Below are 27,382 nucleotides of genomic sequence, written 5' to 3' on the forward strand. Positions count from 1 at the left end.
TTTGTGCTGTTCTCACTGCTTTCTCTTTTAAGGGTTATCAACCAAGTTTTTTTCATTCATTCTTTCTTTCCCATTCCCCCCCCCCCCAGTTGTATGTTTGTGTTTGTATGTTTACTAGTTCCTTAAGATTGATTAGAGGGCTCTTTCAGATTGGATTCTCTACAGTCTTTATTAGGACAAAAGTAATTTCTGATAAATAATCTAGTAGAATTAATGACATTACATGATTGGTAAAGGTCTTAGTGTTGTCCTTTTTTGTGAGCAGCTAACAGGTTATTTAAACACATGAACAGTAAGGGGGAGGATTTGTGTGCACGGGCTGAAATAAATCTACATGTTTATCAGTTGAGTCTGAAAATTATTTGGGTGATTTAGACTTCAAGCCGTGTTGTGCTCACGGTGTTAAGCATGCTTTTGGGATTGGATATTCATTAGGTTTCTAGCTTCCTGTTTTGTCTGTGCAGCTGGGGAGGGGTAACGGCCAGCGCAGCCAGACTCAGGAGAGGCTGCTTGTCAGGAGAGGGACCAGAGAAGCCTGAGTCAGAAAAGATCTGTCTCCTGTCTGCTCCATCTCTTCCCCTATTCTTCCCAGCTGGTGTTGGTAATTCTGTGCTAGTCTGATCTCTCCACCTCAGCATTGTGAAAATTAAATTCTGAACATACATCTGCTTTTTGTAAATCCCCGTGACACTGAAAGTAGAGAAATTGTCTTAAAAAATTTAAGATTTCTTGATTATTGGTGCAAGAGGAATATGGCTCTTTGCAATGGTGAGAGGTTTAGTGCAAACAGTGTGCTGCTACTGTTCCTAAAACCATTAATGACAGTAAATGGTTACACACAGGGCTTGAAGACTTCCAACTGCTGTTTTTCTAAAACATTCTTATTTAAAAAGTTCTGTGGCTGTAACTGTTTTATTTCTAAGTTTTGATAAGCTGGATCATAGCCTTTATTAGGATTTCCTTTTTCTTCCCTACATCTATGCTTTTATTAATACTGTGTTAGGAAACAGATATCTGTGATCTTGCACAATAATACACCAATAGATGTGGGAAACCTAGAACCAGTTACCGTCTGCATTTCATGTCTTGTGATGGAAATCAGCAAAGAGAAAGACCCTCAATTAATGTTTTAAAAAATGTTTGTTACGCTAGTAAAAGAACAGGGAAATGCAGTTTTGGTAGTGAGCTTGCGTTAATCGTGTGTGATACGTGCAGTAGCCCTTCCTGAGAACCCTGATCCTTTCGGTGTGTGCATATTTAGAAATCAACCTATGCGGATTTTCTGTGCTCTTAACACATATAATGGTAGTTAATGATATATAATATGGATAATTGTTTTACATAACCATAATACATGTAAAATCATGCAGTGTTTATAATATGACTAAGTATTCCTTAAATGCAATGTATGCCTCCTTTAATAGGTTTCTTATCGAGTTGTTCCCTGCTCATGAACCTTCAGCCTTTTCTTTTTTGGTTGTTTTTGATGAAGTTTGAGGAATGTAGTCCATTCCTTGGTAACCATGTGCTTTCTCTTCATTTGAAAATGCTTCTCTAACTCTGAGGAGCTGATGTTTTGTTTCTGTTTTAGTTAATTTTAGGCTGATTGCTATTAGTGAAACTGGTAATAGACTGACTTCATTAACAAACTAATTTTTTCATAATGGAAAGGTCTAAAATACATAGCTTCCAGTCTGGATATTTTAACTGATTGTGACAGAGAATACATTTATTTTAAAACAAATATTATTAGTCTGCTAGTACTCGGGATAAAAATAATTTTAAAAAAAGAGCTAATACCTAGAGATGCAATTAAGGTAATCTAGCCTGGATTTGTGGAAAATTCAAGAGTGGAGACCCCATGTACAAGTGAAAAGAAACAAGAGTGGAATCACAGTGGCTACAAAATATGAAAAAAATTGTGTTTTTTACTTTTGTTTCAGACAGATGTCTCCTATTGGCAGTTAATTTAATATTGAGAAGTGGAGCAAGAAAATGTGCTTCAGTTCTGTGAGATGAAGTTGGTGATTTTGTTAACAGGACTTGTACTCCTTCTCAATTGCTTGTTTTTCTTTGGAATATTTCCTGTGTTTTGGATAAGTTAGTGAGGTCTGAGAATATTTTGTTTTGCTGAACAACTTGTGCTCAAACTTCATGTAACTGCACTGACAAATGCTATTTAGCATAGACACTTGAGAGTTTTCTTAACTACAAAAAATATATCTTAGGAATACAATTCTTCATAGTATCTCTAATATTCCTTGTTAGGCCTCCTTTTCTTGAATGTTTTTAGTAGTTCATAATCTTCATTCAAGTTTGAGTCACTGTAAGATACTTTCTATTGTTAAAGTAGATCAATATTATGGATGTGATGTTCTGGTTCTTGTAAGTATTGACAGGACTTGCAGAAAGTACCTTCATCCTATTTGTGTCAAAAATATAAACTTTTAATGATAAAAAATGTTTCATTATAATAAGTGAAATACAGTTATGAAAGATGAAGTTTGAATTGAATGTTCAAGCTTAGATCCTTTCAGGATTTTAACGCATTTTTCTGTTTGCATTATAATTTCTTTATGAAGATTTATATAAACTCTGAAATCTGATTGAAAACAGGATTTATGATAGAAAATCATGCTGTAGTCATGGTTAGTTGTAAAATAGACTGGGGAAAATTTAAAATTAAGAATTAGCTTTATTTTGTGTAACTAGTGTAATGGGAAATGTCTGGGATGTTGATAACAGTCCATGTCTGGGAAGCAAAGGATTTTGTTTATGGCATTTATCCAAGTATTGCATTCTGACTCGTACTACTTTTTTTATCTTTTTTAATTTCGTTTTCAGATCTTGAGTCAGATGACTGTGCATCCATATACATCTTTAATGTAGAGCAGCCATCATCCTCTGTCAATCAGCCAATTTGTATTCCTCGCCATGGACTGCAGTCTCACTCCTCTCCTACAAGATTTCAGAGTCACAAGAGCTATGAAGGCACTTGTGAGGTACCAGAATCCAAGTACAGTCCACTAGGTGGACCCAAACCCTTCGAGTGCCCCAGCATTCAAATCACATCGATTTCACCCAACTGTCACCAGGGGATTGAGGCCAATGAAGATGAATTACACACAAATGGCACAGAAAATGAGTATATGGAAAGGCCTTCCCGGGACCATCTCTATCTTCCTCTTGAGCCATCGTATAGGGAATCATCCCTTAGTCCGAGCCCTGCCAGCAGCATTTCATCCAGGAGTTGGTTTTCAGATGCTTCTTCTTGTGAATCCATTTCCCATGTTTATGATGATGTAGACTCAGAGCTAAATGAAGCAGCTGCTCGATTTACCCTTGGCTCTCCTTTGGCATCACCTGGTGGTTCTCCAAGAGGTCCCAGTGATGAATCGTGGCAGCAGCCTTATGGGTTTGGGCATGCCTTGTCACCTAGACAGTCTCCCTGTCACTCTCCTAGAACTAGTATTACAGATGAAAATTGGCTGAGCCCTAGACCAACATCAAGGCCCTCATCAAGACCTACATCCCCCTGTGGGAAACGCCGACACTCCAGTGCTGAGATTTGCTATGCTGGTTCTCTCTCTCCTCACCACTCTCCAACTCCATCACCCGGCCATTCTCCCAGAGGAAGCATAACAGAAGACACGTGGCTAAACACTTCCATTCATAATGTACAAGGCCTTAACTCTGGGCTTTCACCATTTCAGTGTTGTACAGAGACTGATATTCCTCTAAAAACCAGGAAGACCTCAGAGGATCAGACTGCCACTTTATCTGGAAAGATAGATATCTGTCCTGAAGAGCAAGGTAACTTGTCATCGTCCCTTGAAACTGCAGTGGATGATTGCTCTGGATCTCAGCACACCTTGAAAAAAGACTTGCCTGGAGACCAATTTCTTTCTGTTCCTTCGCACTTTACTTGGAACAAGCCGAAGCCTGGTCACACTCCTATATTCCGGTAAGTGATTAGAAAGTGACTCCTTCCTGGCTGTCCCCTCCTGTGCATCTTAAATAGACATATAAATGCCCTTGTATTTCAGTGATGCATTAAGACTTCTTGAAGAAAACTTGTTGAAGGCAGGTGGACGCTATAATTAGGAAAAAACAAGTTGAGGTACCTTCATCTTTAAAAACACAGTAGATGCATTGTAACTAGGATTAGTTTTATTTAAGTAAAGTTTGTGTATATGCACAGAGCCCAGCTGAATTAAATGTCTGTGGATTTTGTACATGCTTTGCAATGCTGAAAGTCATCCAGAAAGAATGGATGTCTGGGCTGTAGTTCCAAGGTATTTCCACCATCCATGATAGAATTAAATAGGTCTTTTCCTTTTGCAGTCCTGTCATGTGCTAGCAGGATGATTTGTAGAAACTCAGAAGAGGGAAGTGGTTTAATTGAGAGAAAAAGTCCCCCTCACTTTTCACTTTTTAGATGGATCAGTTCTGTGATCTTTCAAGTTATAGAGCTTGTATAAATTCTTGAGAAGTTGTCATCTAGCTTGGCTTGTTAATAGCGAAATACATTTAAACAATATTTATTCAGCCATTTGGTTATTTTTTGCCTAATTTTATAACCACAGGTTTTAATTTCTCTCCACAGAATTGTGCTGATTTTAGTAAATAGAAGTGATTTTTTTTTCCTTCTCCTTTAATGTTCTTCCACGTAACTGTTTATGGATTTTGTTTACTGTAAAATTTAACAGTAGAGATGCAAAGCTGCTGGCTGGAAAAATCTGTTCTACCAGGTCTGAAACTACTGTGTTAACAGATGAGTTAACTGTCCTCAGGTCTGGGGTTTTTTTAAATTCCATTGCCATCTGTTAGTAATAGGTGTTCAATCTGTTTCTTGGATATTTTCATTCAAACTAAAACAATGATGACTGCTTTAACTTATTTGTGTATTTTGGAATTGTATTATATTTGTGTAGGATACTAAGCAATCCTAACTTGGCGTTTTTGTTAGCTTGCATGCTAGCATTGTTCATAAAAGGTGAGCACCACTGTAGAGTTAGAGGTCATGAACATACAGGCATGGGCTGTGGATCTATGGTTCTGTGGGATGAACAAAGTGGTTTGAAACACAGACAGCTCATACCTGTTTCCTCTTGTACTGCAGGGAATTGAGTACAATTGAATAAAAAGAAATTTTAGTGTTTCCATTAAAAAGTAAAAATATTTTTTCAAATGTCAGACTTTATTTAGAAGCAGGAACTGAAGAATTTCTGTAGATATAAGATGGGCAAACAGACAGAAGACAATGAAGACTACACCTATACACAAGGAAGCTACATAAACCTATTAAGCTGGGTGCATTTGCTGCCAAAAATGTTGGCTGACTATTGAATTGGTGGAAATGGCTGCACTAGCAGCTGTATCCTTGTTGAAATGTTGAATTACTTAGCAGTTGTAGCCTGTTCCACGGGGGCTACAGCAGTGTGCATCTTCAGTAGGTAAAACCTTCCATTCTGTCCTATAGTATTTTGTAATTTTGATTCTTATAAACCTAAGTTGACCCTTACATTTTATAAATAAAAATGAAATACAAGAAGATCCCCCGTTTCTAAATAGTTGATGATGGTGACCAAAAGTGAGCATTTTAGTTGTCGTAAAGAATTATGTAATCACTGTTTATGTATTTGTTCCATAATGTATGTACAATTGTATTAATGGTATTATAAATTACAAGATGTAGTAAAAATAGTGTACTTTTTAATGTCTTGATTGTATTGTCAAGCACAAAGCAGTGCATGAAGTAAACAGCAGTATTGATTCCAAGCAGATAAAGTAAGTACACACCCAGCTGCAATAACTGACCCCTAGTAGAAAGGGAGTAATTTGCCTAACGTGTTCTGTGGTGTGAAATGTGTAGGTAGCACCTTCTGGTCTGAGTGCTCTGTAGCGTTTTGTAAATCTGTTATCTACTTTCTCTGTCAGGCCTTACCATGTTTTCCTTCATTCTTCTGTTTTCAGTAAGTGTGCAGTGCTTAAGAAAAAATGTATAAGATGCTTTTGAGCATGTTAGTCATATTTCACATGCCATCCAAACTGGTTTGATGACAGCTTGTTATTTGGTCACAGAAACTCATAATCTGCCGGTCAGTGGCATATGAAAAATATCTGTGTATTACATGCCCCAAGTCCCATTTCTGTTCTTTGTCAAAGAGAAGGCAAGGGCTTGGGCAGGACCACTGCAGCAATCCCTCCCTACAAGTGAAAGAACTGGGCAGCAGCTTCTGCACAAAGAATAGTGGAGGTGTCTGCTGGTGATGTCACTCACCAGGTATGAGGCAGATTCAGTTGGTCATTTTACAGAATATTCAGCAATTAACTTGGTCATTTTATTTATGACATGGTTACTCTTGTTGCTGTTAAGGATACCTCTTTCTTTCACCCCCAGCCTCCCCACAGGGTGATGGGTAAGACATGGTTTTATCTCTGTCTCTTGTTTTCCTTCTCCTCCACGTAAAAAATCCCTTTCTTCTTGGAATCTTAATGTAGTGATAGTAGATCCAACCTTCCCTAAAAAGAGTCTAGAGATCACCTAGAAATATCTACTGAGCAGGTGATATAATACAATACCTTTGGTGAGGACTTCACTCTACAAGTACAATTCCTAAGAGATCAGGAGCATTGCTGGTGCTGCCCTTGGTTATGGTATTGTGGAGTTAAGGACCATCACAGACATGGCCAGCCCTGGTGCAGGTAACATGGGGCTATTTCTTAGAAAAGTGCTCTCTGATGATGCAATTGAAAATCATGGCAATTCTGGTATTTTTCCTTTTAAAAACTCTTGATCACCTTTGGTTTAAACTTTCTATTTTAACATGAATGACTAGTGAAACAGTAGACTTTAGGTTTGGTCAAGTGGATCTTGACAATCTAATTTGTGTCTCAAGCAAACAGGCATTTGCAGGGTAGTAAACTTAACGAGTCATTAATTTTTTCTTTCTTTCTTTAGCCCCACAGTATTTGATGGCAAAAAATGGTGCTTTAGTGGCTGGAAGATAACCAGGCAGTATTCATTAATGGTCAAAATTCTTGAAATAAAACCTAGTTTCCTTTACTTCCCTCATGGAATATATAGAGACTTATACATTGATTTAAAAACTGCTACATAAACTGGTGTTTGTCTCCAGACTATTTTGTCATTAATTTAATCTATGACACTGAGAAGTGATGGGATATCAAACAGTTTCTTTATCCCAGTGGTGATGAACAAACAGGCTTTGACAGATGTATTTACAGCTCAGAAGTAATTTTAATGCTGGACATGTAATGGCAGCTTGAGAGTATTTTACTGCTGAAAACTAGGATGGCTGACAATGTAATTAATTAATTCAGGAAAAAAAATTTACATAAAGTGGTAGATAGTGGAATACTTGAGAAAGCTGTTTCCTTTGTTTGAATCCTTTTCTTGGAAGTCTAAAGAAGAGAGAGGAACAGAATTATGTCCTATTTTTACCATAAGTATACTGGGCCTTTGGTCTTAAAATTAAGAACTGCACTCACATTGAAAGATTTCTATAGACAAAGTTAGTCTGCTATTTATCACCTTTTTCTGATAAATAGAAATAACACCAGCTATTCTACTAGCAAAACTTTAAAATGAAAATATTTGCAAATTACTGACTTTGAAGATAAGAACCCACTTAAGTGAGACAAGCAAAGGACCTTTGAACCTCTTAGGTTTTTAATAAGCAATGCTATCACTGTAATGTTTACACACCATTAATGAATTCAGGGAAATTCAGGTAGTGTGTAGTGCAGGACCTTGGTGCTGTACCTGTTATTCATCTCTCTGCTTTGCTCTGGGATGATGGAACAGAGATTTCCACTTGGCAGTTCACTGTTCCAGTACTCTGACAGCAGTGTGAGCTCTTCTGCTAGGAGCAGAATGGTGGTATTTTGAATGTAAACAGTATTAATAAAGCCTATTGATAGGCCACTGTGGCAGCTGAAATGGCCCCAAACTTCTTAACTTCAGAATTTCTCCATCAGGGAGAATATGGCTTTGTTCTAGGCAGTGAAGAGCAGCCACAGCAGTATCTTGGCTCTGCAAGAAAACCGTAGTATTGGATCATAGTTATGATTTGAGATTCTCAGGGGGTTGCTGTCTTGCAACATTGACTTGTCACAGAATACACTGTGGGTTCATCTCTTCAAAAACTTGGGATGAGGAAAAAATGTGGAATAACCACATAGTGAGCTTTTTCGCTTTTGAAATGTTGGGAGGAGCTTTAAGTGGAAAATTATTTTTGCTGTAACTAAAAATTAATAAAAGTATCTCTCTAGAAGATCTGGGAATCTCAACCAGTGAACTTTAACAACTGTCTGGAGATACTACAGGGTATCTTTGGAAGGTTGCTACAAGAATTAGTGGCTACAAGGAGGTAAAAACATTTTCATACAGAGTGGCTAAAATGAATTTTTGTATCAGTTGTACCTGTGTTCAAAAACAGTGCTACAAATGGAAGGTAATTGTTTTTAGCTGAGTTATGTTAATGAGTCCCTTAGGCTTTGTTCTTCCTTCTGTCCCACACATGCTGCTCTGGGGCCACAGTCAAAGCAAACAAGCAGTCCTGTTTCTGCCCCAAGCTTCTTCCTATGGCAGAGGGTAGAGTCAGCTCAGAGTGAGCTGTGCCCTGCCTTTTACAGGTCTCAATGCTCAAATCCTTATGGACATGTTTGGCTGTTCTTACTCTGAACATCAGTTGTTTCCTCATTAGTCAGTTCTGTTTTGGAGATGATGGTTGCAGAGAATAAGGTATCTGTTAGGTTAATATTGGTAAAATCAATGAAGTGATACCTTCAAATGCTGTTGCTTCTGCTGAGAGTGCTGCCAATGGGTTCTTTCTTTAGCTCTGAGTTCCCTTTAATAGCTGCCGTTCTCCATAGTCTTTAGTCTTGGTGTGATATATATGAGTATGAGCTTCCTGGGGCTTGCATTGATCATATTATAGAACTCTTGGTATTTCCAGAAGAACATTTGTAGGTTTACAGATTGGTGCTGTTTCAATGTGCAAAGATTTGATTTAATGAAAGCTCTAGAATGACTGTCACTCATTACTTCCCTATCCTGATGTGATTTGGTCATTTACCAGTAGGTTACTGCATTGCTAATAAGGTTTTTAATTTAAAAAAAAAGCCTTTCACAGAAGTTTCTCTCTCTCTTTTTTTGCTAAGTCCCAAGCTGTTGTAACAGTAATTTGGCACTGAACTGGGTAGAACTTACTAATGAAATGTGGAAATATCTACAAACATGTTCCTTCTCCATCAAGACTGAAAAGTGAAGGGCTTTAAAACATAAGAGTTCTTATTTTTCCTAATCTTTTGTTCTAAAATAACTTGAAAAACCCTTCATGGTCAGCAGCTGATCTGGGTTCTGAATACAAAGTAAAGTATCTTCATCAGTAACACAAAGCTGTCATGCTGTGTAAGCTGGGGAGAGACAGAAAAAGTACCTGTTCATTTCTGAAGCAGCTGAGCTGCTTATTCTTTAACATGTTCCAGACATATAAGAGTAATACACTACTATAAATTGAATTTAAGTTCTGCACTATCAGAGATTGTGCAGAAGTTCAGTGAAGTTCAGTGCACAGTTTACAACTGATAACTGTGGTGAGTTAAATCTAGCAGTTTTACTGCTGATCCTCAGCTATCAGTGTAGACTGAATAATGTTTTCTTGAGAACAGATCCTTACATGCAGTAAAGCTGGCAGCTTCAGACCTATTTTCCCATATTCAGCATCTGGTACAAAATAGCATTGCTTCATATGAAAAAAGTATTCAAAACATATGCAGATTTGTTTCTTCTTGCACCCCAAAGGCTGACATGATTTTTCCTCATTTGATATTGAATTGTTCATAGAATTAAAAAAAACAAATTACCAAGAGTTTGTAGACTGTATTCTGTTGGGGCTTTTAAATTTATCTGATGTGCAGTCTTGTGGGTTCATGTGACTTTAAGAAGGTGACAGTGCTGGCTATGAAGTTTCCACTCTGCTTCCCACCCCTGTGTTCTGCTTGAAGGTGTACAGGCAACTAGGACTCTGTTAAATTGATAGGATTAAAGAATTTACATTTCAAAATGAACCCAAGTTAGATCACTGATTTGGTTCAATGTGTACCTCTATGGTATTTGTCTGAAAAATGTGTAAGGACAGCAAAAATACATAAAACTGATACCCCTACAGGGCAGGAAGGTGCATGACAGAGTATCCTAAAACCTGTCAAGAATCCACTGCTGCTGAGAAGTTCAGGGATAGAGATGTCAAGGAAAATATTCAGAGAGAAACAACACTTTGGGTATCCAACATCAAAAGGGAAGCAGCTGTAACTGTCAGACCAACTACATCTAGAAAACATCTGTTTGATGCACTACAGCTTCAAAAGCTGTGTCATTTACTGGGGAATCTCTTGCAATTTTTTTTAAACATTTTAGGCTTCTGCACGTGCACAGTCCGCTTCCTTGCTCTCTCATGCTGTTATTTTCTTTTTGTTTTCAAAGAATGACAAAATTCTGAGAGTTGGTTATTTTCTTGTCTCCATGTTTGTCCTAGTATGCCAAATATTTTTTCAAAAGATAATGTGAGTCTGATACAACTTGTGCCACATTATTGTTAGTTAGTTGGAGGAGGAGTACGTCTCTGAGACACTGTATGGAGAGTGGTCATGATCAACAAATACTTTTTTCTTGACTGAATTTACCATTCAACTTCCAGTAGTACCTCCCAATAATTGGTGTATAGCCTGTGGTGCATTAACAGAGTTCTCTCAGGTACCGTATCTGTTCAGTTTGTACCAGCTATTTTGACAGAGAAATTTGGGTACATAAGAGATAAAAAGATTTTCACTTTTAAATATTCCTAATTTAATTTACCACGTAGTTACTGGCTTGAATCTGACTGTTCATCTTATTAGAATCTTAAGTCTATAAATCTGTGCAGGTAAAAGGGTAGGTAAACATTGTTTGAGGTTCTTCCATGTTATTTCTATTACTGTATTTTGTTCTTCTTCCCTGGAGTGACTTTGCTACTGTATGTAAGGGTGTGTCTGTGGACAAGCTGAACACAACATTGGGTATCTTTGTTGCCTGCTGCAGTAAGTCTTTATGCTTAGATATTTAAAACTTAGGTTGTGTTTTCACATAGTGTTCATTTTAATGATAGTTAACAAAATGCAGTGCTTGCCAAAGGAAAGCAAAAACAGCAAGCTGGAAGACAGTGCAGATTTAAAACTTAATGACTGGCAAATTGAGTTTACACTATTCCCTCTAAACCACATTTGAATTTGCTTGCTGATATACTTAAGGTTAAAAAGTGAATATAAAGGCATTGTAGAGTAGCACTGGTAGTGTGGGTCATAGAGTACCTTTCTTTTGCTCAGGTGTTGGAAAGAAGAAATTCCATTCTAGTTCAAGATTTTAATGTACAGCAAAACTGTGGTTTTTCACATAACAATTTTAAGCTGATAGTTATTCTTGTTTGGTTATCATTTTTTAGAGAAGTGACATCAATGTCTGTGCTTTACAGTGAAGGCTTTATGCTGGGCCAGAGTGCACCTTTCATGTGACCACATGTCCTTATCTTGGTTGCAGCACATCTTCATTGCCACCTCTTGACTGGCCTTTACCAAGCCATTATGGGCAGTGTGAACTGAAAATAGAAGTCCAGCCTAAAACTCATCACAGAGCTCACTATGAAACAGAAGGAAGCAGAGGAGCAGTAAAAGCATCTACTGGAGGACACCCTGTAGTAAAGGTAGGAAGTCTGGCTTTCTTGAATAGAAGGTAACTTTTTAACTACACTTACTGGTATTTGCAATGCTGTGAATTGTTGCCTTTTGTGAAGCTTACAGCCTTTCCTGGGCAAGATTTTCTCCCTTAAATGTAATGTTAACTATTTTGAAAACACTGACCAACAAGAAACCAGTTACTGTTGAGCTCAGAATAAGATGTAAGGGCCTGGTAAATTAGACTTGGCTTTGGCATCATACTCTCTTTGAAGAGAAGGATATGTGGGTTTGGTCTTGTTGGAATAACTGTGCACAAGATGTGATGTGCTGCTCACTGACTTGGAGTGTTCAGATGTGTACACAAATATCTTGCTCTGTGCTGGGGAGACTTCTGGATTGCTTAGGGATAGTCAGTGATGTCTCCTTTAATATCCAGGGTGTCAGCTGGCTCACACGGCTTGGAAGGACACTCACCCTCATTCCCTGAATATGGGGCAAATGGTGCTGAAGAACTGTGGGGCTCCTTAAGATGCCTTGGTTTATGTTTGCCTTTAGTGTGTCTCTTTACTTACCTCAATATTGCTTAATGGTCTTTATCTTAATTCCAGGCCAGATTAAAACAAAATTTAATGGTTTGTTTATAAGTCAAATCAGACAACAGTTACAAAGTCTTTATAAAACAGAGACGGGAGAAAAATCTGATTACATGAAGATTGCAGCAGGTTTGGTCTTTTCCTCCAAATCCATCATATTTCAAGTTCTTTTCCAATAAAGTCAGTGTTTCAGTCTTAAATCTTTTGCTACAGTGTATACATTTAAAAATGTATTTTATATATTTATCCTCTTCCAGTAGTTGAAAGTAACTGATTACTATTGGAGACCAGATGCAAAGTGCTGATAGGATTGGCATAATCCGTCCCCATTCTTTCTCCTACTCTTACTGTAATAGAAACATGTTATCACTTTTCCTCCTTATAGTTTATTCCTTCTCTTTGGCAAGTGAATTGTGTCACGCTCTGTATTTACATCATTACATTTCATCTATATAGATGAAGATATACTAGCAGAGTTTAAGTGTCTTGGATGATCTGCTGTTATTACTTTGTCAAAGCAACCTCTGCTTCCAGGCTCTTCTCTGACGAATTTCTTCAGCCTGACTCCTAATCATATTCTTTGGGCTGTTAATCACTGTTTCTTCTCTGTTAGCTTACCTTGAAATTTTTCGTTACACCTTTTTTCCTCTTCAAGGCTGTGCATCATTCCTTTCTCTCCCTCTAAAAAGGGTTGGTTGTCTGCATCCCATCTTCTTTCTTGAATGTCTTTCCTTGTTTTTCTATTGCAATTCTTGAGCTGAGCTCTTCATCCAGCTTTCATGTTCCCTGCAAAGTTGCTCTGTGTTTTTCTTCTCACAATGCTGTGGCCTAACCAGCTGCAACTCTCTCCTTTTGTCAGACCTACAGGGTTTCTTAGCACAGTAGAGGCCAAGGTCAGGTGCTTCTTAGGGAAGTGTGTGCTGCAAACCAGAGAAATTTGAGGATGCCTGGACTAGGCTGGGATTGGAAAGCTGGCAAGACACGTTCCTTCATGTGTAGTAGTGTGTTGCTTTAGTCAGTAGAGGACAAGTAGACACAACTTCCACATGCCAAGGTGCTTGCGGTGGAATTTAACACATCATTACTGAGGACAGAAACCTGAGAGATTTTAGCTGACAAAATAAATCTTTCCTGAACTGCTGTGAACCGCATTCATCATTGTTTAATTTTTTTTCTCTGGGTACTTCTGTCTTGCTCCAATATTTGCATTAAGGGAATTTATGCTGATATTTGCAAGATTTGACAAATATGTAGGCTTTCTTTTGCTTACAGAACTAGATGCTTCTAAGCTGCAGTGTTGGATGCTTCTAACTGCAGTAATGCAAATTAGAAGAAACATCTGTAGTGGGTGACTTACACCAATGATTTTAAAATTGTTTTATTTATTTGCATTGAAATTGTGAAATACCTTACTATATGAAAATGCTGTCTTAAAAATGAGGATAGCATTTATCTGTCTGACAGTCTTATGCTTCAACACATGCATTGTACTATGCCTCTAAATTAAAATGAATGCAAATGCAAATTAATATTCAGCTTTGCAATTCGGTCTCTTCCAGCTGGACTACAAATTGTTGTGTTTGATAGGAGATAGGAAGCTGTTATGAAACAGATCATTGATTTGTATTTACTCTTTACTTACTGCTTGGAAAAACAGCATGAGAAAGGCCAAATTTGAAAAAGGTAATACTAATATCTGTAAGCAGGTGAATATTACTTTATTTCCATACAAACCGAAATGTTTTCCAATGCTTCTGGAAGCTTATTCCAGAAATCCACATCACAACGTGCATTACTACTTCTTTCTGACTTTTCTTTTTGGTGCTCTTAGCTTTAGAGCAGTCACTTCATGTGTGTGATCATTGCAGTGAAGTACTCCACATTTTCCCGTGTGAAATAGCTGTGTTTACCAGTGTCAGAGATGAGAAAGGAGGTGGGTAAAGAGAATAGAATCCTTTAATTGGAGCAGACCTACAGCGGTTGTCAAGTCCAACTGCCACATCTTTGGGTGCCGAAGGCCTCTGTGCTTTTGCTTCTTACACTACTTGTTTTGCTTTTGAACATTATTTTCTAGAAAGCTGGAGTATTTAATCTCCAAACTGTGAAGCCTCTGTAGTTCTGCATATGCACTTGATGTATTATTTAAAATAAAGATTTTTAAGATAGTACATGGCTTCAAGCCTTTAATGTATTAGTGCATGTCATTAATCTATTACTAATACTGTACCACACCTGTTGCTAGGACACTAAGCTTCTGACAAATTTGGCATCATCTGTTGTGAGTACATTTAATCAGCTTATTTCCAAATGGGAGGAAATTAAATAAGTGGAGCATCATGCTTTGCTTTGTATATCTCTTAACTTTAAGAAAGCTAATTCTATAATGATGTTCCCTTGTTTTTAGCTTTTTTTAATGCAAAATGTTCGAAGTAGTAGATACCTTTCATTTTAAGCTCTGCTTTCTTGGGAATATGTTCCAGCTAATCCTTGTCATCTGGAACAGTTTCTTTTACCTTGGTAGGGAATCTGCATGATAATGCTGAGGGTTTTCACAGGGAAGGAATAAATAATATAGCAGAATGGTTTGCAAGGAGAAAGGTGGCACGTTGAGCTTTTGTCATCCAAATGATGTGGCAATTTTGTAGTGCATTGCCAGGAGACAGCCTCTGAGCACTCCCTAATTTTACCATTCTAATTCATAGGTTAGAGTCTGCAATTCACCCATCTATGAAGCCTTTTAAACAAGTAGCTGTCACATTTTATCCAACTCTAAATGAACAGTCATCATTGCTTGAATTTCCACTCTTCCCACGGGTACAAATAAAATAATGTTTGCACTTAGAATTTGCTAGAATGAGCTTTTACTTCTGTCTGAACTGGTAGGATTCTTCATGAGACCTCACTTGGATAATGCTTATGATGAAAACCAGAAAAGCCTCTTAGAGCAGGTGGGCTCTAAAGAGATAAAAATCTCTTTGGGATAGTTTGGGGGGTTTTTACTTTTGTACCTTAGTTTTCTGATCTAAAATGAACTTTTCTTTTTAAAATAAGCTAACTTGTTTTATATATTGTGTTCCTGTTATTCATGTAATTTTCTGCAATTTTCTGAGCTCAAGGATTTTAAATTAATGACATCTTTTGGTAGTAAATCATAAAGGCTGTGTTGTGCACAGGAAGTAGTATTTCCTTTTATCTTTTGTCCTGTTGCTGGGGAAGAAGGTGATGTCCATGCTGGTCATCTTGTAACCATGCAGAGTGATGTACTCAGGGACTGTGGGCTCTCAGCTGCTCCCTAGCACCTCTCCGTGTGCAAGGAGTGTCTGTCCTGGGCCCACTGAGGGAGTCAGGTGTAGGTAGGAACTGTGGTGGGTAATTGGTTCTACAACTGATGGTGTATCTGCAGCAGACACTGTATAGAATCCACTCATACCCTGGGTATGCATGATAGATTTGGAGTGCTGGTATTTGTTAAGAATTTGCCTGGACCAGAAGTGTCTTTTTCCTACACTGCAAGGGGCTTAAGGATAGAATCATTCTGTTCCTCTGCCATAAGCAGAATTATTCCTGTAGCAGATTCACAGTAACAGAGGAGGGGATGCATTGTGGAATCCATATGGATAACTCAGCAGTTCTGCAGCTAAAAAAAATACAAGATCAAAAATCAAAGCAATATTAAATAAAAGTCAGTTTCTTTTGATGGCTACACACTGCTACTCACTGACAAGCAGAGTTTTCTGTGTGAGGTTTCATGGAGATTGTAGAAGAGGGACTTTGTGTCAGCTCTGTTTAAAGTGATTGCAGAGCTTGAAGTCATGATAAGCACTGCAGTGGATGAAAGAAGTAAACTAATTGAGCAAAAGTAAACTCACTTTGAACTGCTTTGAAAGTTCTGAGACAGGAACGTGTTCTCAAAAAGCCTGTCAAACTGTCTGAGTCCTGATGGAAGAAACTGCAACCAACAAGAGAGGATCTATCCAGGCAATGTCAGATGATCTGATAAAAATAAATTAACAAAGCGTTGTCTAAATGAGTGTATATTTCCTGGCCTGTCACCTTTTCCCAGCTGTTCCCTGTGGCTAATGCATGTAACTACTTGAATATTAGGTATAATATTGGAGTTCTCCCTCTTCTCTGTGTCCAATAAACAGCTCTCTTTTTCTGTTTTGCAGCCCTTCCCATTCTTCCTGCCTTCCACTGTCTAATTTTCATTTTTGTCTTGGATTTTTTCCTGGTTTGTCCCTCAGCAGAAGGCAGGCTGTATCCCAGCTCTAGTTGCCTGCTGTTGATTGGTGACAGCAACTTGCCAATAAATCTAAAAGGCAGAAGGTAAATCTCAGCCTGTGTGAACTGTGTAATGGGCTGTATTGGCAAAAAACATTGACCTTTGGATGAGATTCTAAAGCTATGTGTCTTTCAAGGACAGTTTGATTTAGGCATCTTCTGCTTCAGAATCCCAAAAACAGATAGCAAAAGTGATGCATGTACTCGCTCTAGAAAATGCAGTAATTGCTGTGAAAACCAATAAAAACAGTCATCTGCTTTTTGTATCATTGGTTACTAAATTTTTTTTTCTACAGGTTATGTGGGAATAACCTCTTCCTATCCCAGCAATGCTTGTCCAAAAACTCTCCATAGCATCATTAGCATTTGGAGTTGGTATTTCAGGAATAGCACCTTTTTTTTTCCAAGAGTGTGGTAGAGCCAGGTGCAGATGGACGGTTTGATGGCTGGTTATGTGGGACTGGCAATTCTGCACTGTGTTAGCCTAATACTATTTTTGCTATTAGATTATATCCTTTTTTGCATAATATAAAATGGGACAGGACTAAAACACCTCAAAAAATGCCTGAAGTCAGTATTTAAAACACTTTCAATCCTGTCTGCAAGCAGTGAGTTTGTGGAAGTGTGAGATTTCAGAAATAGAAATCTAAGTTTTTAAACCTTGAAGAATGTTCTGTACATGTGTAAACACATGGTACCATGACCAATAATGAACTGATATTTGCCATTACTCTTTTGCTTTAGTCCTTTGCAGGATCTGTTTGTTTTTGTGACAACCTTTAAATTGCTTTTAATTGGACTTGTGCCCCTACCTAATAGTTTATTAAAGTTTGTTCTTTTATCTGTCATTTTTTTTCACAATGGCAAAGGTCTGTACTATTTTAAAGTCTTGAAGTCAGTCTACTCAATAAGTTTATTTAACAAAACACAAAGGAAGACTTTTCTGATGTGTTTGCTTTTCCTTCTCTGTTGATGGAAAGGTGCACCAAATAATCAAGCAACAGAAAATAGTACTGCACATCAGGAAGGGTTTGAAATAGATGTTTTGGTTCACTGTATTGAACTTTAAAATCAGACATTTAACTTCTTATCACATTATAACCTCTGCAGAATCAGAGTGAAATTATTTTAAAAATCCAATGTGCTGTTAAGACTTTCTGAGCCAGTGGCTGGAATAGTGCATGATAGATCTGAATGGAGTTTCCTTCCTTCCATCAGTTTCTGCAGTCTTTTTTAAGCGGTCCATTGAAGATTATAGGTCAGCACTCAGTGCACCTCCTGAAGGCTGCAAGGGATAACTGAGGTCATTTTGACTTTCAGTAGCTTCCCTGAGCTCTGCTTTCTTCATTTCATGCCCATGGTTTGCCTTTAGTTTTTCAAAACACAGCTGTTGATAAATTCACAGTAAATTGTATCACTGGAATTAGTCATGGTGTCTTTTGTTTTAAATTATGTTCATCTTCATGCCCTTGGATCCTTGTCATCCTTTACTTGTCATCCCAAGTCATGCCTGATAGATGTGCTGCTCAGCTTGGCAGATAGCCCTTCAGCTTTTAAACCCAGCAATCCTCAGAGTTCTGTAGGAAAGCCACTGCACTCCACTCCAAAGGGAAACTCTTGTGAAGAAATGTCTATAGGAAAAAAAGTTCCGTTGATCAAAGCCATGCACTGGTGCCTCTCTGATACCACTGTCCAAAAGATTCCAGGCTTGTGGGTCATGCCCTGTTCTCAGAGGATCAAACATTTCGATAGTTTGGTTTTTCCTTTAAATAATTTCTTTTAAAAACAAATTATATTTTACTTTTGAAGTGGACTGAAATTTAAGCAGTAAAGGTTCTTCTCCTTTAGGATTCTTTAGGTTTCATAGTGAACTGTACCACATTTTGCTCAGTCTTCCAAAGTAAAAGGAAGAAGTAGCTGACTAATGAGGACAGCTCTTCCTTTTCACCCTCCACAATAGGACCTGTATTATTCTCTTTTGTCCTCCTTACCTTGTCACTCTGGGGGTGTTCTAAGGAATACAGAAGTCGCTGAAATGCATCCAGCTGCTGTGAGTCTGTCAAGGGGGAAATAACTATTTACAACCTGCTTTTTATATCAAGGTGTTGAAAAATCTTGGAAATCTCCATCTGAAGTAAATGCTTATTAAGTGCTTGTGGGTCTTTACACAGATGAGTTTCCTTCCCTGTTCTTCACATTTGAGCTGAGGATTTCTGTCTAGATACTGGTGCATTTGGTGAAGATGGATTGTTAACTTTAGGGACTTGATTGTGTCAAACTTGCATTGTATTTCAAGACTATGCCCTATTTTTAGGGAGGCCTATTTGTATGTAAAAGCTTTCTTTCTAATCAGCCTACTTCACCAAACCAGTAATGCCCTAAGCAGTGAATTAATTGTGCAAAGGCAAAGGAACACTGAAATCTTCATCTGCAATTAGCAAGCAAAAAAAAGGCACATAAAACATGAGTATTAAACCCCAATGAGAGTTTGATTAAGCATGGCAATTTCCTAATAAATGCTGGAAAGTTTTGCAGGAAAAATGCTTTAAAAATAAAAAGAAATAGGTTTTGACACCATCAGAATGTTGTTGGTATCATAGTATACTTGACAGCTCAGCATAAAACCTAACTGATGAAACTATCTTTCCCCCACCACCACCACCACCCTGTACACACACACCCAGTTCCATGTTTCCTCTTAAGTTCTAAGACTGAAAGTGTAGGTGTATGGAATGCTGACATTATTTCTGGATTCAGTGACACTATATTGTATTTGGGGTTTTGGATACTTGGTTCAGAAACCCAGACTATTTCCAAGTATACTAGTGATGTCCGTAAGTACCTGGTTACTGTGAAGTGTGTATTTCCTCTTGGATATTTTTCCCAGGCTTTGTTGTATGTCTTAAGAAATGACACTATTACACTTGAATAGAGATTGGTAAGACTTGGCCTGCAACAATAAATGGAAAACATGGACAGAACCTTCTTCATTTAAAAAGAAGGTGGGATGAGGAGGTAAAAATTTTAAGTGTTAGTGACTAAAGAGAGTCTTCTCACAAGTTTTTCAAGTTGCAAGGTTTTCTTTAGATCAGAGCCAATGAGCCAGCTATGGTCCAAATATAATCCGCAGGAAATCTGGAAAAATGCTAATTTATTTTTTCCAGATTGATGGATTGATTTTTTCCATGTTGATGCCTCTTAAATAAGGTGACCTCTTTGTTTTTCTCAGCAAGGAGAGGTCTCACCACTGCCACAAAATTCCAGGTTTAAATAGCGCTGTCTTCAGTGATCAAATGAATCCATATAGTCTCTAGCGTGACACATTTTTAAAGGATTTTCCATGTGTGCATTAAGAACATGGGAGTGTTTTTGTTGCATAAAATACAGCTTCTTGATGATCCAAAACTCTCTCATTAAGTGCCTGCCTTTGTAGTTGCCTGGTAGAAGCTCTGAACTTGCAGTGCCATGCAGGGTTTCCTGTGTGCAGTGTAGTAATACACTGGAGCTGCTTTGGCGTGAAGCCCTTGTGGCTTATCCTGTAGTGACCTTCAGTCTTTAGCCTTCCAGCTTTAGTTTAACTTACGCAGGCACTGACCTTTGCTATGGAAACGATATAGAAACACAAAAACAACTTGGCTGAGTTTCCTCGGCAGAGCAGTGGGTGGTGTATCAGGATTCTGTTACAGGGGAGGGTTTCTAGAGGTCAGTAGTGACACAGTGCAGTAACGTACTGCTTGTCTGCAGCACACTGTTTGCTGCTCCTGGGAAAGTGCTATATCTTTTTTTAAAGTAAAATTAGCAAATTTTTGTTTGTAGTGAGCAGCTCTAATGGTGCACATTAACGGAGTAAGTGCTGGAAGGTGTACCTGAAAGCCTTCCTAGGGCTCAACCAGTAGTTCAGGTTACTGTTCCTCTGTAAGTGACCCATGACTGAATCTTGAGCACACTGATACTGTAGTGCCTTACCATAATGCTTCTTCATGGTGCTGATTCTGCAGCACTTGCCAGTAGGTTGTAAAATGCTGTTTGTTTAAATGCCTATGCTCTGTAAAAACACACTGTGTTCTTATTTGTGTATATTCTTTACTGAGGTGAACTAAAGGTACAGATACCATGGCTTTATTATGTATTTGAACAAAATATAGTATTTTTTCTCTCAAGTTAATGAAGTACTTATTTTCTTTGAAAAACAATTAGCAGGTTGGGGTTTTTTACTGATTTAAATGTTTGGGCTGTTCAACATACAGAATTGTGCATGAAGCAGACAAGGTGGTAAGAAAGCATTACCCTGCTGTCAATGAAATTAATATTTTTTTGAATGAGAACAAAACTGTATTTTAAAGGAATGCCTTTTAAATGCCTAAATAAATAATTTTTCCTGATTTGAAGTTGATTTGGGGTAGTAATTCTCCTTCATTATTCACAAGGTAGGTTTTGCATCAATAATGGCAAGTCATCCTGGCGTTGCCAGCTCGCTTATTACACAAGATTTAAGGGGGGAAATATTCATTCTAAAGCACAGATTTGTATAATAAAAGTAGAGGTTTTTCTATCCACAATCTCTCCAGCTGCATGAGTTTCACTAGCACATCAGGCTAGCTAGCTGTGTGCAGCCTGTGGAGCTTACTGGCTTTTGGCAGTGGCTGTTGGGCGTACAGGGACACTGCAGCCTGTCCATTGCTTGCTGAAGGCTGGGATGTTTCCTCTCAGGAGGCCCCATTGGTGCACTCAGGCCCTGAATTGCACTCTGTGCTGGAGTACATGGGGGTTATTCTTTCTTTCCCACTCCCTGGCTGACTTTATTGCCACACATATTGCACACATTGGTTATATTTATTCCTTTGCTTCGTTGGGGGAGGGGATGTTTCTCTTTTTACTTGACCTTGAATAAAAGCAATAAATTGTCTCAATACCAAATATATATTTTTAAGTCTCTGCTACCTTGCCAGTGTATATGGCCATAGAGTCTCCTGGGCAATACCAGTGAGAGTGCTGGCATGGGGGACGTTTTACTTCCCTAAGCCGAGCTCCTGCTCTGTGTCTTCTGTAGAAGATGGTCTTCATGCACTGTAGAGAGACCAGCTTAGTTTTACAAGTGTCCCCCACCCTTCCTTATCTCTGGTATCACCAGTATCTCTAGAACTGCTGTGTACATGTCCATTGTTCAGCATGGGGAAGATTAGCCTTAATTGGAAATTAGCTTTGTCACAGTGACCGCATTTGGAAGTCAGTCAAATTTTTGAATAGGTCTGGCTTGTAATTTTTATAATTCCCAGTATTAGAGTGAACACATTTAACTAACGTCACATTTAGGCTGTATTCCATTGTGTTAAGATTTAATTTTAACTCTGAGGAAAATGGATGGTGGAGTCACAGTGTTGAGAACTTGTGACAAGATGGCTGCTGTAATGCTAAACTAATATGTGTCCTAATTGTCTTTAAACTCCTAAAATAATTCAGACTAATAAAAAATCAATTATTCATTTGATATTTAACGAAAAAGACACTTTTGGAGAGACACTGAAGTCCTGCATCAAGCATAAAAAGGAACTTATGCATGTGTATATCTTTAATTGGTGTACCAGTCCCTATGCTCCACTGTGGTGACAACACTAAGAGGAAAGTTCCTTGTGGTCCTGATGTTCCTGTAGTTTATAGTTGACTTCTGAGAGTGAAGGGAGAGAAACCTGCCAGTACACTGACTGTCACAGGAGGTTTTTTACTGTAACCTTTCTAAATGCTTGTTTATCACATTTACTTACATGGGAAGCAACTCTGACAATCTAGGCTGTCTCCTCTCAGTGGCTGAAGGGATGGTTTGGTTTGATGTTTTTTAGCTGGATTTCGCTCTTTTTGTACTGACAACTGCAGGAATAACATATTTGCCAAAGCAAAGTCTTTCCAGACTTCTGTTGAAAACTAAATTTCTATTCTTGACTGAGAAAGCCCTAATAAAAGTGACAGACATGGTAGGTGCTGCCACTTGAATATAGAAACCAAGCTGTACCTTGGTTCAACTGGTCCATAAAAGTCCCTGCCAGGAGTGATGCACCAGCAGTGGGGCTTCTGACTGCTGGGTGTGGGTGTGCTTTGGGCTTTTGTGCGGCTGACTACTGGCTTAAATTACTCTTCTAAGTAGGTTAAATTGACATGTTTTGTTTGGTTTTTAAGTGTTAGTTCTGTAAAGAGCTTGGATAATATTGTTGTGTGACCAAATAACTCTCCCTAGAGACAAAAATATTGACATGACAAAACCACGTTTAAAGAATGACTGTCTGTCCCTCCCTCTCGTTTGAACATAAGTTGATGTCAAAGTCAATGAAATGTAAATCTGCTCCAGTGCAGTTTAGCAATTATATAACTTACAGCCTGCATCAATCTGCCAATTGCAGCAAGGTGAAGGAAAATGGGTTTGTAATAACAGGGGTTAAAGGAAACTGGTGTTACTGTTGTTACATTTGTTTCCTTAACAAATTACCCACGTACTATCATAAAGTGGGCTTTTTCTTCTAGTTTCAGTTCATAATTTTTTTCTGTTGTTTCAGTGTTGTGCCAGAATTGCTGCAGTTAGCTCAAGCAACAGGTGGTTTTATGGCAACTGCCTGCATTAGTGGTTAGATTGTATTTGAGAAACAGAAAGATGTGTAAATTAACATTTGCAGAGTTTGGGGGTTTGCAGTATTTTCCTTGCCAAAAATAAAGCACACTTGATTGTCTAGATACGAATTGAATCTTCTTGTCCTAACTTGATACATTTTCATTGACAAAACTTCTTAAGTTTAATAAAAGTTACTATTCCATTTTGTAGTAGAAAAGCTAAAAGTTTTTAGTATTTCTAGAATCTAGGTGCATCTTAGTAAAATTGGTAATTGGTAATTAAAAACATTACCAGAAACAGACCTATAGCATAGCTTTGATGTAGAAATTCTGTAGATAGAAAAATTCTCTTTGAGATTCGTGTCTTTGAGAGATTCAAAAATAATAATGATATTTTGATATTCATTCACTCCAGTAATTGTTGCCAGTCCTCGTGTTTGGCAACTGATACCTGTACTCAGTTTTCTGCGTGCTGAAGGGTTTGAAGAAGTTTGTAATGGAATACTACTGACTCTTTGCTCTTTGGACTGGTTGTGTGTTTGTAGTGTGCACCCACAGGTGCAGTGGGAGCCACCTAACCTGTTGCTATTCCGTGTGCCCCTCCCTCAGCTGCTGGGCTACAGCGAGAAGCCGGTGAACCTGCAGATGTTCATTGGCACGGCCGACGATCGCTACCTGCGGCCCCACGCCTTCTACCAGGTGCACCGCATCACCGGCAAGACCGTGGCCACTGCCAGCCAGGAGATCATCATTGCCAGCACCAAAGTGCTGGAAATTCCACTTCTTCCCGAAAATAATATGTCAGCCAGGTACATCACAGCATGAGTTAGCCATTTGGTTTCTACGTGTAGGTTTTATTTTCTTTGTTTGTGCAAAGGTGAAAGAAAAGTCCTGTAAAATTGGCGTATTTTCCACAAATCTGAGTCATGATGAAGAGACACATCTCTTAAAGCAAACCAATGTGAGAACAGTCAGAAGTAAGGGAGCAGAGAGGCAGGGAAGCTCTTGTACAAATGTGTTATATGACTGAAGTTGTGTGTCTCATATGAATAATTGACCACTGTGTTGAATAGCAGCTGGGATTTGATGGGTACACTTTGTTGTTCTCTAGTTCTTCCTAAGCTAGAACTAAATAGTGGTCTCTTGCTCCTTGTAAATGACATTTACTATGTTAAATAACTCACTTTGGAGGTTAAACAATATGCAATAACAAATAATCTTTTAAAGGTTCAAAAAAGCAGCAGCTGGACATTTACAAGACAAAATGTTTCACCAGTACTTGCTGCTGTTTCCACACTAAGCGTTCTTTCAATCGTAGACATTTAAAATAACCCTTAAAATACCATAATGTGGGGAAAAATAGAACGGCTTCATTCTTTAACAGAAGAAAGGCTTACAGAGTGAACTTAGGCAGTAGTTTGACTGATTTTCTTCCATTTCTCTTGTGATCCATCTGTCCATCCTCTCCTGTCTCCAGTATCGATTGTGCTGGTATTTTGAAACTGCGCAATTCAGACATAGAGCTCCGGAAAGGAGAGACAGATATTGGGAGAAAGAACACCAGAGTGCGCCTCGTGTTCCGCGTTCACATCCCACAGCCCAGTGGAAAAGTCTTATCTCTGCAGACTGCTTCCATACCTGTTGAATGCTGTAAGATTGCTCTAACTATACATCTTTTCTACTCATGGTTTCTGCATGTGTCAGGAGTAGTGTCGTTCTGACAGTATTTATTGCCAGAATTATATATAGCAATTGTGTAAAAAGCATTGTGTAAAGCACTCAATTACCAAAAGGTAATGTATCTTTAAATAAAGATGGTACTTGCCCAGTGACAGCCTGGAGGTTTAGAGGAAAAACAAGGGTTTGGGCTTTAGCCTCAGTGCAGTCACACAGCAGCCTCAGTAATGCCTGTGTATGAGCAGAGGCAGCTGCTACATCTCGGTGAAAATACTCATTCTAAAGCTGATACCGTTTAATTGATAAGAGTCTGTACCATGACTTTCCCTATACAGTAATCTCTAGTGACCAGCTAAACTTTTGGAGGGTTGATTTGTTAAATACTGGCACTAAGGAATCAAGGAATGATTAATCTGAATTTCCCCTAGAATTCATTTTGTCTAGAAACTTCTAAAGAAATTTTTAATCCAGTACTCCTAAACTAAAAATTGAATTAGCTGTAACAGTAGAGACTGTTGGCATTCATATCTTCTTGGTGTTTCTTTTCTGTAATTACATAATTTCAAAATAATTTTAAAAGCAAAAATAAATCATAGACAAATATGATTTGTGTATGTAAACAGATGGTCATTTTAGTTTCGTCCCTGATTCTTCAAGTTAGAATCATAAAATAAATGTCATGATGATTAAAATTGTGAATAATAATTATTCCCTTAATATTTCTAAAGCTCAGCGATCTGCGCAAGAACTTCCTCAGATTGAGAAGTACAGCATCAACAGCTGCTCAGTAAATGGAGGCCATGAAATGGTGGTGACAGGATCCAATTTCCTTCCAGAATCCAAAATTATATTTTTTGAAAAAGGACAAGGTAAATACTGTCTTGCTGGGTTTTTTTCAAACCAAGCTCAGTACCTGAGCTTGATTTTAAGAAATAAGGATGTTTTAATAGGAGAAAAAAAAGTCCTGAGTAGTAATTGGAAAGTTCATTTGGGCACTGATCTGTGTGCTGGTTGGCAGTTATTAACGAAGTAGTCCTGGTTCAGGAAGACAATTAGAGGGTAACTAACTTGGAATGTATGTATTTGAAAGATGCTGCTAACAGATCATACCATGTATTTGCTCCTTCTTATAAAAAAAATGAAAAAGTGAAAATGAGATCTAATTGAAATCTAGTATTTGGCATTGATGCCATGTTACATCTGATTTTATCAATGCATAGGAACTGACTCCTTAGCTAATGAAATAAATGCTGGCTACAAAACAATAAAACATAAAATCTGAACAGCTTAAATTATCATTTTGGTGACTTAAGTGTCTGGTTTGAACTTTTGGGAAAGCAGTAGCAAAAGAAATTATTAAAAACAAAAATTTGCAAACCGAGTCCAATTCTTCTACATCTTATTATTTCCATACATATGGTAATAAGAGTGGTGTTGTTTTCATTACCAAATACAAAATGTTGTGCAATCATGTGTTCTGCCACACAAGCCGAACACCTCTGGAAGAGGCAGAGCTGCTGCTGTGGCTCCCTGGTTAACTGTAACCGCGCCCAGGGCAGAGGGAGCCCAGTGCTGGGCGCAGGGGCTGGGTGGTGCCAGCTCAGGGCACAGGGAGGCTGCCAGGTGATTGCCCCTCTCGGCACGGGCACCTTGCCCAGCATTCCACCCGCGGGGTCTGTGGGTTCAGGGCGGGGAGCCGCGGGCACCGTGACCCTGGGGCCGGGCAGGGAGCGGTGGCCTGGGTTATCTCAGCTGCTGACTCAGCCTCCAAGTCATCAGCAGTTCGTTTGAATAAGCACAAGCGGCAGCAGCAGTTGAAGCGCCCTTCAGAAAGGTTTCGGGACACGAGGGGAGAGCCCTTCTGTGCACTGCCCGTGCTCAGAGCCTGCTCTGCAGCTCAGCTGTGCCGGGCCAGCACGCTGGGGTGCAGTGCACAGTGCTGCACAGCAGGCAGTGCAGTGGCTGCACTCCTGAAACTCCTAAAGCATCTCTGTGCTTTGTTTACAGTGCGTGTGTGTCAGTTTAACAGCCTCTTCATGACTCAAAATAAATCCTGTTTTATATTAAGTATTTAAATATTTTAAAGATGAATTTTTAAAGTGTTAAGAAAATGCTTTTTGCTTGAATTATTTGTAAATTTTTCTCAACAGATGGACGACCTCAGTGGGAGGTAGAAGGGAAAATAATTAGGGAAAAGTGTCAAGGGGTGAGAAACAATTTTTCTTACTTTAGAAAGTTTGGTTTTTTTAAATGTGTAAATTGATATTTTCATTGTTGTTCTGAAATTTAGACTGCATTTATTAAAGTAAGTTGCTCACTGACCAATTCAGACAGACAATTGGAGACTTCTAAATTGTCTTAACACTATAAAGTAGCCATTAAGAAGGTGCTTTGAAGGAAATGGAAATAGCGTGCTTGTTGTGAAAGCAATGAGAAAAGAACTTGAAAATTAAAAAGCGGAAACTTAAGATAATTTTGCTAAAATGACAAATTAC

General features: G+C 38.4%; 1 protein-coding gene across 2 annotated transcripts in view; it reads left to right on the plus strand.

The window, feature by feature from the left end:
* Window positions 1–27,382, plus strand: part of NFATC3 (nuclear factor of activated T cells 3) — a 64,693-nt gene that overhangs the window by 13,056 nt on the left and 24,255 nt on the right. For both annotated transcript variants that reach the window (XM_038147899.1, XM_038147900.1), the window contains exons 2-7: window positions 2,845–3,964; window positions 11,603–11,765; window positions 23,820–24,019; window positions 24,688–24,860; window positions 25,616–25,756; window positions 27,038–27,093. In XM_038147899.1, the coding sequence (XP_038003827.1) occupies window positions 2,845–3,964; window positions 11,603–11,765; window positions 23,820–24,019; window positions 24,688–24,860; window positions 25,616–25,756; window positions 27,038–27,093 (1,853 nt within the window). The remainder of the gene's footprint in view (window positions 1–2,844; window positions 3,965–11,602; window positions 11,766–23,819; window positions 24,020–24,687; window positions 24,861–25,615; window positions 25,757–27,037; window positions 27,094–27,382) is intronic.

This window comes from Motacilla alba, chromosome 11 (assembly GCF_015832195.1).
Source record: "Motacilla alba alba isolate MOTALB_02 chromosome 11, Motacilla_alba_V1.0_pri, whole genome shotgun sequence".
Classification (NCBI taxonomy): domain Eukaryota; kingdom Metazoa; phylum Chordata; class Aves; order Passeriformes; family Motacillidae; genus Motacilla; species Motacilla alba.